At 40.7% G+C, this 10,719-nt stretch overlaps 1 protein-coding gene across 1 annotated transcript; it reads left to right on the forward strand.

Annotated features, from left to right (window-relative positions):
* The first annotated feature begins 3,723 nt into the window (after positions 1–3,723).
* On the forward strand, positions 3,724–8,109 carry LOC311285645 (uncharacterized protein). The gene has a single exon (XM_084401389.1). It carries the CDS (start codon positions 4,214–4,216, stop codon positions 6,788–6,790), a length of 2,577 nt encoding a protein of 858 aa, XP_084257515.1. The 5' UTR covers positions 3,724–4,213; the 3' UTR covers positions 6,791–8,109.
* The last annotated feature ends 2,610 nt before the right edge of the window (positions 8,110–10,719 follow it).

Below are 10,719 nucleotides of genomic sequence, written 5' to 3' on the forward strand. Positions count from 1 at the left end.
CATTATCGCCCAATTAAGCGATAAGTATTTAATTTTTAAATCAATAACACAATAAACATTCAATTGTCCTCCCATATGTAGTTTTGTTGTATTATGTGACAATTCCGAGCCTTAGGAAGAACCCAAATGAAATCAGCATTCACCTTTCTGCCTTGCATTTAATCGCAGTATATTTAAATTATTTTATTTCTTCAATGACGTGAGAGTTTAAACTAGTGTTTTCAGAAAACTAATGCGCTTTTTAGTGATGAATTCAGTTTTTTATTTAATTAAAATTATTATTATTATTATTATTATTAAATATGTATCTTAATAGGCCTTCTTAAAAAATATTTTCAAAGTCAACATGCTTATGGCTGTTTAAATTTGCACGTTTATTCATTTGCTTTTATTTTTCTCACTTCACTTGGTTATTAGGCTAACATGTCATTGGTGTTACATTGTTATTTTATTCAACTATGATCTATTACTAGGCTACTTAAATTCATATTTTATGGGAATTTGTCACGTCTCATGGCACATGAATAAAAAAATATAATGATGTGCACCTTGTACGAATAAATCATTTATATTCCATAAAAAAAAAAAAAAAAAAAAAAAACTGAATTATCTATTTTGATATCATGGTGACTAGTCACCTTTATTATTATAAAGGGATAGTTCATCCAAAAATAAAAATATCACAATAATCTGAATATTTATTAATTACAAGAACCATGCAATGAACTAATTAGCATAATAAAAAAAATAAAAAAAAACAGCTCAATTCACTTACCCACATAGGCTACACACAATACCATCAAACAATGCCACTCAATCCCGGCTTAGTCCAAGCAAAACATTCCAATGTATTATTTAAAATAAGGCATTTCAGTTAATAACTCAAAAAGAATAAAATAAGTAATTATATATACAGTATTTGTAATTTTCCTGCAACTCGCCATCACGTCAGCAGAGGGAAGCAGCGCAGTAGTTTCAGCATCACTGTTGTCTGGTCTCCCATTGAGACAGTGTAGAGGTGAGAGGACTTTGCGTGGGACGCAAAAATCAATATTACAGTCTGGATGGATTTGAATCACCCAGCTAAATTTAATCTAGTTAACGAGTTAGACTGGATGTCCCAAGAGTCACCTTCATCAATGTGGTACTTTTCATTTGTGCTTAATTTGATTCATTGTCAGTTAGCTGGCTAGGTGGGCTAGATAGTAGGCCTAAGTCGGTTTATTTGTGAGTTTTATTAGATTCGTTTTCCACCCTGTGCCCTGTCCTGCAGGGGGAATTCCAACACTGATGCCAGATGTGGTTCATTTCTCAATCTCTGCACTGTAGAAAACAGGCTCCTCTGGTCCTCTCTTTCCATATCTGCTCTTCTCTTCAGGAGGTTTCAGAAGTGAGTTCGTCAGAGAACCAACAAAACAAAGAACAAATTGTCTATTCCTGCACTTACGTGTGATAAATAGATCTTGTGCTGAGCCAGATTTAGAACTCTTGTTTTTGATAAAATACTCTCTCTCTCTCTCTCTCTCTCTCTCTCTCTCTCACACACACACTGTCTCACTCTCTTTGTGCTCTGCACTTAATGTAAATATAATGAGTCCTTTTTGTAAGCCTATTAAATTTATAGTGACTTATATTCAGTACAGATTCATTTCAGATGATACAATTAAAAGCAGTCTTGAGCATCTATTGACTGTAATGTGACTGAGTGGTTTGTATCTACACACTTGGATGATATGGTTATCAGTAGTTTTTATTGATGAATCACGCTAGCACAATTAAAATATGCAATGCTTGAAATCTAAACTCACTCTGAAAAAATCCCCAAATTCTTAATCTTACCATCATATATAGCTGAACTAGCCTTCTTCCTCTGGGTGGCCTAGCTGTTAATTTTGTAAAAAATAAATATATTTTTTTAAAAAGTAGATTTGCAGCACAGCAGAAACTTGTCTTTAAAGTCGGCATTAAATGGAAATGTACCCTATTTTCTAAATGGATGTTACTGATCTTATTGTGAATTATTCATCCATGCATGTTTCATTTATGAAACATTTTCATATGTTTTTATTTTTTTGTTCTTTTTTTTAAAATAAATAATATAACTCTGCCTTGTGGTAAATTAACAGAGTTATCTCAGGTGACGTATGCCTGACTTTTAAACCATTCAACACCCCATGGATTGAACCAAGTCCCCACCCTACATTTTTGTTCGATAATCTGTTTCACTCCGATGTACATCACAATACAGAAGAAAACATCTTTAATTATTTTTGAGCCTCCTTTAATAGGTAGGAGATAGGTAGTCTCAGCACATAGTAATGTGTTGTTCTGTCTGGCGAGTCACCCCTGTTTAGTGAGCCCCAATGAAAGCACCACTTAAAGGATGAATGAATTCATTGTTTCGTTGCGATGAGGTGAAGGAAGGAGGAAAGAGGCCTGTTTTAAAAGAGAGAATACTGAGCAGATAAGGACAGAAAAGTAGATGTATACATGAATGGATGTAGAGGGGGTGTCATGCACCTACTTCAGAGGGGACACCAGTGGCGGTCCTGGGTCACTTGGTGGTGTACTCAAGACAAAAACTGAATTTTTCTCCAAACTCTTTATCGATAACAAAGTGTAATAAAAAGAAATGAAAAAGGTAAGTACATTACACAACAGTCTAGAGAGTACGAGAAAAATATTTAAACTTATTGTAAAAAGAATCAAAATACATAATTACATTAAATTACATTTTAAAAAGGAAAATAAATAACGATTATTCAATTTCATATTTGAAATAATTCAGTTACAAAATGTAGTAAAACAATGTAATTATAATTAGACTAATATAATTAGAAGAATGTATTTATGATTTTCTGAAATATATGGGCTTTCTAAACAAATTAAAACAATCATATTCAAAATCAAAATCTGATATTCTGCTGCAGAATTTTACACTTTTTTTTTTTATACCTAGAATCATGCTACCTAATCATACTTTTTTTGAATCCATAAAAAATGGATGTGCAGGAGAAGAGAGATGGGTATGGTATATACCCATCTCTATATATATACACCCACCCCCCCCCGCCCCCCAAAAAAAAGACAAACAGGGAGAGAGAATTTCTTTACAAATAAGGTCATGAAAGACAGCAAGAGCCAGAGAGACACTGATGCAGAGATGAAGATACTGGGTAGGAGAGGTGGGCCTCATGATGAGAGGAACGGTGATAAATAAAAATAGTCCTCAAGACCCCAGCAAAATAAGTGTGACAAGCAAAAGGATGGGCTACAAGAGCATGTACTGATGAGAATTCCTACGAGAATTATGTGTGTGTGGGAGAGAGATTGTGGGTGGTTGAGTGGGAGGGGCATAAGAAGAGAAGGAAGGTTATTAGAGAAAGACAGTGAATTTGAGACGACAAGAGATTGGGAAAAAGAGGGAAATTACGGGAAAATGTTTAAATCTTGACAGTTCACACCAATCACAGCCATATTCATTACAAAATTTCAATTTCAACACCCTTCCAACATGTCCTCCCTCTAATGTACAATACACAGGCTTGGAGTGGTAACATATTTCGAACAGATTGATATTTTGAGCAGATTGTTTGTAAATCTATCACAGCAGCGATGCTGTAACCAAGCCAGTTGCTGCCTGTGTTGTCCTTTGTCCCATACGCAGCAGTGATGCTGATAGAAAGAGAACACAGTCAAAAATAGGAAGGATGAATCTGCATGAGTAACTGGGATGGGAGACATGGGAACACTTGGATGAAAAGAGGGAGTGGACGGGGAGAGAGAGAGAAAGAAGGAAAGAGGGTAGGATGATGACAGCCCCTGGCTCCGCTCCATTGCTGACGAAAGCTGCTTAGACCCTCAGTTGCTATGGTGACCAGCTGGAGCAGCCAGAGGAGAGGAACAGAGAAAGAGAGGGAGAGGGAGAGGGAGGGCGGAGGCTAGAGAGGGAGGAACAGAACGAGAGAGAGAAAGAGGGAGCGCTTGAAAAAAGAGCAATAGACAGAGGGAGGGAACGAGAGTGAAGACGGAGATAGATACACATTGCTAGCAAAAACAGTCCATAGAAATATAAAGGGAAAAGGTAATTTATTTATTTATTCTTATCAGTTATATTTCATTCATCTGAGCGTGAGGTTACAAAGAGAGAAAGTGTGAGGGTAGACCGAGACGTCGAGACGAAGGAAAAGACACACTGCAGTGGAGCTGGAATATGGATGCACAGTCTGAGAGCTGTGAACCACCGCCATGTGATCCTCAGCCTCCAGGTAAAATCAGAAAAGCCTTCAAACTGTTCAGCAAGCGGAAGCCTGGGAGCGGCGTCGCTAGCATCTTCTCCATGCGTGGGAAAGGAGATGGAGGCCCTAAATCACCGCCATCAATTAGCAAAACTCTGGATGGATTAAAAGAGCCTACTGCCCCAGAAGCAGAGGCAGAGCAGGTGGATCTTGACCAGGAGGATGAGAGTCAACAGGAGGACGCTCCAATGGAGGAGTTCACGAGCGAAAACATGAATTCAGAAACCACCCCTACTCGGCATTCCATCTCCTCGCTCACCTCTGCTAAGTCTTTGAGCTTCCTCAATATGCTTCGCAAAGGCCGGCGAGGATTGACGGGAGAACGGCAGGCTCAGACCGAGTCTCAGAGGCCTGGACGCCAACGGAAGGGCCTAAAGGGATTGTTTGGTACAGTACGCTGGCGTGGTAAAGAGAAGGAGGATGAGGAGGAGGAAGAGCCTCAACCTGGCCCTCCCCTTCTTGCTTCCCGTTCCAACAGTGTTGAGATTATAAAGGAGAGTCTCACATTAACACCTGGGCCTCCGCCTCGTTCTGTGGAGGAAAAGCTTCTTAGAACACAAGAGGGACCTACGTCATCTGAGGACTCTGCAAAGGTGAGCGGGGTGAACAAACCTCCAACAAATGAACGCTTGAGCACACTGCTCGGAGATATCTCATCAATTTTGAGCTTTGATTCACTGACGGCATGTGGAGATATTGTAGCAGATGTTGAGGCAGAATGGGTCAAAGCTAGCAGTAGAATGGAGGGAGCACCTAGCACACAGAAAGTGGATAATTCTGAGACGACTTCATCTTCTACAACTTCTACAAGATCAAAGCCTAGTCCTTCTCCTACTTCTACTCTAAGCCCCACCACCTCTTTCAAACCTTCCCCTATTTCAGCAACCAAACCCACCCCTTCACCCACCACCACCAAACCTTTTCCCAGCCCTTTGACAAAACCTGCAGTCACCTCAACGTTCTCTTCAGTGACCAAAATGTCACCGTCTATGCCTACTGGCCCTATTATCCCTACCCCAACATCCAGCCCTCTCGCTAAACCCACCCCTACATCATCAGCTACGCCCATAACCCAGCCTACACCAACACCTATCCCAATACCTCAAGCCACTGCAACTTCAACTACTCCAATTATTCAACCTAAACCAACCCCTACATCTGTCTCCACTACACAGCCTGCCCCAGGCCCTTTATCAAGCCCTACAAACAAACCTATCATTTCCCTAGCTAAACCTGCCCTGTCCCCTGAATCTAGCCCTGAAATCAAACCTGCCACACCATCTAGCTCCACAACTACCCCCATGACCAAACCTATCCCAACCTCTACACTCATTCCTCTATCTCTCTCGACCACTACTTCTGAAACCTCCCCCTCCCCCTCAATTAGTTCTACCCCTGAAACTTTTGCTGTTACCAAAACTGAACCTACCCCAACCCCTGTGACTAAACCTACCCAAGTATCAACCCCTGCAACAAAACCCACTTTGGTCGTTACCCAAGAATCCAAACATACTACCTCTGCAACCAAACATACTCCTTATCCACCACCATTTGGTAAACCTACCCCAGCCCCTGCACCAACACCAAGACCAAAACTTGTAACAACATTTGGATTATCGACAAGCCGAAACACTGCTCCTATTTCCAAGCTTGAGACAAAACAACCCACAGGACAAACTTCAAAATCTAGTACCCACACTGGCACAACATCTGTAAGAAAAGCCTCCATCTCTGAAACGGCTGCTTCTGTTGCTAAACTTCCATCTGCTGTTGCCCCGTCACACTCTACATCCATGCCTGCTCCTATTCTTACCTCTGCCACCATGAAATCACCCACGGTTACTTCCACACCACACTTTCCTGTCCTGAAATCTCCTCCAGGTATTACTCCATCCTTCATTTCTTCAAAAAGAGCAGAAGATGATGTCAGCATGGATTTGAGGGAGGACCTGTTAAGACAAGAAGGAACTGACAATAGAAACTCAGCAGCTACTCAAAGCATCAGCAAGGCTGTGAAAAGGGGCCCTGCAACAAAGCCCACAACTCTAAGTAAGATCCCTGTTTGTGGTGGAGGCAGACCTGCTAAGCTGCATCATCGAGATTCCCAGCCAAATGGAGATGATGACCACTCAAATCTACCAACACCGGTACATGAAGAGGAAAGTCAGTTCACGCTCTCACGGGAAAGCAGCAGCAAAGAGGCCCTCAGCGATGTCTCCACAGAATCAGGGGCTGTCACCCCAACCCTCTCCCACAGCCAAGAGGACATTCTTGATGGCAAACTTAGTCTCCAGACACATCCAGCAGCTGGTGCAACAAGTTTAACCCGGGAGTCTAAGATCCCCATCAAACACGGATCTACTGCAACCTACCATTCTGTGCAGGGGAGGGCAGAAGCTGCACGCTCCAAGATACCAGTGTCCAAAATGCCCGTTCGTCGGACCAGCAATAAGCCTGCACCAACAGCTACAGCTGCCGTCACCCGAAAGTAACTGACATTCTAATCCTGCCTATGACAAAACCCTGAAACATTCCACTTGCAACAGTTTTCTCAAGAAATACTTTTTAATATATTCGGTCAGGCATCACTGTGCCTGGTTTACGTCTTTTTGCAGCAAATATCCTCACAGGAACAACTGGATTGTTATCATTATTTGAACTATTTTACACACCAGTGTTAATCACACAATTATTTTATCAGCTGGGTGTTTCTATTCATATCACTCTAGAACAGACTGAAGCTGGATTCAACTCTGTGTGCCACCAGGAACAGATGCACATGCACAGGCCCTGTCTAAACGATCCCCATGGCAACCAAACATGCCAATTAAATGGCAGGCACTAAAGCACAAGAGCCCTCACCTGGAATCCAAAGCCATGTAGACCTTCTCTGAAGAAACAATAAATGCATCCATCCATTATCTCTGGCATCATCCATAATGGTCTTTTGTGGTGGTTAAAAGCCTCAGAGAAGAAACAAGCAATCCAACATCGAGTCTTGTGGTTTTTGTCCAGGTCTACAACACACTAGAGGGGCCCAGTATCATCACAAAGGTGCTTTTTTCTTATCTTCCTGGACTGCCACAAAGAAAAAAATGTTTTGTTACAGAGCAATTGAGGGATCTTTGTAGCATTTGTTACTTGGCCTTCTTTTTTAGATTTTCTTGTCTGGTGTCTTTTTTCAAATTTTTCTTTTTCAAGTGAACTTTGTGGATCAATGTTAGTCTTCTTGGAGCTCCCACGTGTTGTATGCAAACAAACTGGATATCTTACCTGTACAGTTCATGCCAAGACAGGATATTCCACAGCATCTTTTGAATGTATGTAGCAGAACGCATGCCGTACTTTTTCAACCAGACGAGCCATCGCACTCCTCTTCCTCTCCCCACAGATGTCCTTTTCTCACTGTTTTTTAAACACTGTGTTAAGTCACACAGTGCCTGTCAACTGTAACAAATGTGTATGTAACATGTCATCGAAGAACCATGAGGCATATGGATCTAACTCTATGGATTTTTCTTTCTGCCTGCACTGAACTTTTGTGTGAGACTGCATTAAAGAAGTCTAAGGACAGTAGAGGTGATGTTTCACAGGCAGTTGGTGTTATAGGTAAGCGAAGACTTTCATGGATAACAGTGGTATCAAGTTTTGGATTAATAGATCCTTTTCTTTCGAAGTTGCCATCACATGCACATGTTTAATAGAGGACTATTTTTGTGTGTATGAGTGTGTATATGTGAATGAGTGGGTGTGATTATCTTAATGTCACATTATTTCCTATTTAATCAATAAAATGTGATTATACCTAGAACGGTTTCAGTGTCATGCAGGGTGCTTTATGGTATGGGAATCGATTGCATAGGACAGAATTAGGTTGTGAGAGACTGGCGGTGCAGTACATTGTCCTCTGTAGTCACATTATGTAACCATGTTACTCTTTGGTTCGAGGACAGTCAGAAGATGTGGATCCCCACAGAGCTTTCCACTATAAAGACCCAGACCCCCACCACCCCCACCTTCCTCTGAAGTGCCATGCTGCTGGGCTGAAAAACCCACTGACCTGAATAGCAAACCTCATGAATGTCAGCATTTCCTGGTCAGTGAGCTGTATGCTAAGATGCTAATACGCTATAGAAATTCCCACCACGCAACCATGCAGCTGCTGTATGCAAATGATATGTTTCTAATGGGTTGTTATGCTGTGTTTAAGAGGAACGAGGATACAGTTATTTAAAAGAGGGGATCCTCCGCCTTTATAAAACTTAATTGAGGGAATGAATGAACACTGAAATGGGGGAACAGTGGTGCACAGAGAGAGAACGAGAATGAGACGGAGAGACTGTGGTACAGATGGAGAGAGTGAACAAGGAAGGGGAGGGCAGAAAATAGCAAGCCTTTTGGTTCCATCACAGCTGTGTTTTTTGACAGTCGTGACATAACAAGAAATGCTAAAAGCAGAGTGTAAGGCATACACTACATTAATACTACAGCTCTTTGAAACTCATACTATTGAAATCAAACAACAGCAATTGATATTTGTAAGGACAGAGATTCAATCGGGTGTTGATCTCCATCACGGGGTGAACAGAGGTAGAAAGAGTTTGCAAATTTCCCATAAGGAATAAGACAAACAAAGGATGGAGAGAGACAGCACAAACAAGGCTCTGTTGTCCAAATCAGAGCCCAGGGCAGTAGGACTGTTTAACTGGAAAAACACGAGGTCTTCACCACTTCACAAGGTGATTAGCCAAAGAGCAGCTCACTGTTAATGGAAACCATCCCTTGCTTATGGATCTGACACCCCCCTGGGGTCTGAAGATGATGAAAGGCATACGCACTAAATGGTCTGTTTTTCCGTCACAGAATGTGCTGCTCCAAACTCTGCAAAACCTGAGGTCTGATTGTGAATATGAATAATGATGATGATCACGTAGCCTCAATTACAAAAACTAAAGCGAATCATTGTAAAGCGAAAATGTCAAACGCAGCCTGCAGTCTGATCTAAGGCAGAAAAAAAAAAAAAGATGTGTGCACAAGATAAATCCGGCATGAGGGTCCTATTTTGAGCCCTAGCTCAAAATAGGATGAAATTGTCTAAATCTAATGGAATATAGTCTGGCATGCTAATGCAGCCATGCTAGACAGTACCAGAGGTGATCCTCCCCTAAAGCAGATGGCACAACAAGCCATATTCATAATTACACGCAGACAAAGAATCGCATAAAGATATAATCACAAAGAATGGGATTAAAATGCGATTTCAGATTATCTGCATATGCGTTCAGTTTATGTGCATCCCAACATGAGATTAACGTCTTAATCTCTCTAAGAGATTTGTTTTGAAACATGAAACATGGTGAAAACACCATTTCCTACGTCTCAAAGCAAAGACCCAGTGGAAACGCATAGAAATATGATACCATCAGAAGATTTGAACTATGTTGCCTGATATTACATACCCTTCTGATCATATTCCTTTTACAATAATGAGCAATGTGAGCTGGGTGGATTGTCATAAACTCTCCTGATACTGTAAAATGGGCCGTAACAACAGAATGTGTCTTATTCCCTATCGGTGTATATACAAACACCCCCAGCGAAAAGATGTTCTCTGTTAGGAGATGTTTGGCTAATTATCCATGCTCCACTGAAAAAAACGTCGCTATGGCAACCTCACTAGGTCAGCCAATGGGGGACCGGGAAGAAGAGAGGTGTGGTGAGGAGGCAAGGAGTTCTAAAATGGACTCTCACGTTACATACGTAACACAATTTATCTATCCAAAATGTTTAAAGTGAACTACTGTATGTAGCATGTTTATAAAACTTGGTAGTGTATGTGACAGATGGGCCGTACTGAACATTCTAGCTGTAATGAATTTATTGAATCACACTTGATCACATGTTTCTGGGTGAACAGTCCGTGAGAAGGTGTGAGAGGCGGGATGAAAATGTGTGCATGTTTCATGTCTCATTTTGTAGCCATGTTCTACAGTTATTCATCACAAATAACAAATGACGCATACATATAAACAAACATACAGCTCAAAGCCAACGTTATCGTCATCATTTTCAAAATACAGTCAAATGAAAAGAAAAAAAAAACATCTGGTTTACTCGAACATATGATTTTATTATCGTTCACATTTTAAATGAGCTAAAAAAACATGCTTACAGTAAAAATATTGCTTTTATCTAAAAAACACTGATAAAAGCTGAATATAAAAGTATCATGATACATTTTAAATAAGTACTTTGTTATTGTGATCTATATAACGCTTTGCTGTGCTTATGCAGTAATGTACTGTATTGTCTACTGAGTGAAAGCACCTCTAAAATGCTGTTCAGTCTCAAAGTGCACATCAACACTGATCTTTTGGCTGGCAAACTACAATTTATTCATTTCACGGCCTAAATTGTTGGT

The sequence above is a fragment of the Rutilus rutilus genome (genome assembly GCF_951802725.1).
Source record: "Rutilus rutilus genome assembly, chromosome: 25".
Classification (NCBI taxonomy): Eukaryota; Metazoa; Chordata; class Actinopteri; order Cypriniformes; family Leuciscidae; genus Rutilus; species Rutilus rutilus.

Coding starts and splice junctions, on each gene's coding strand:
- LOC311285645 (XM_084401389.1), top strand. CDS start 4,214: ATGGATGCACAGTCTGAGAGCTGTGAACCACCGCCATGTGATCCTCAG.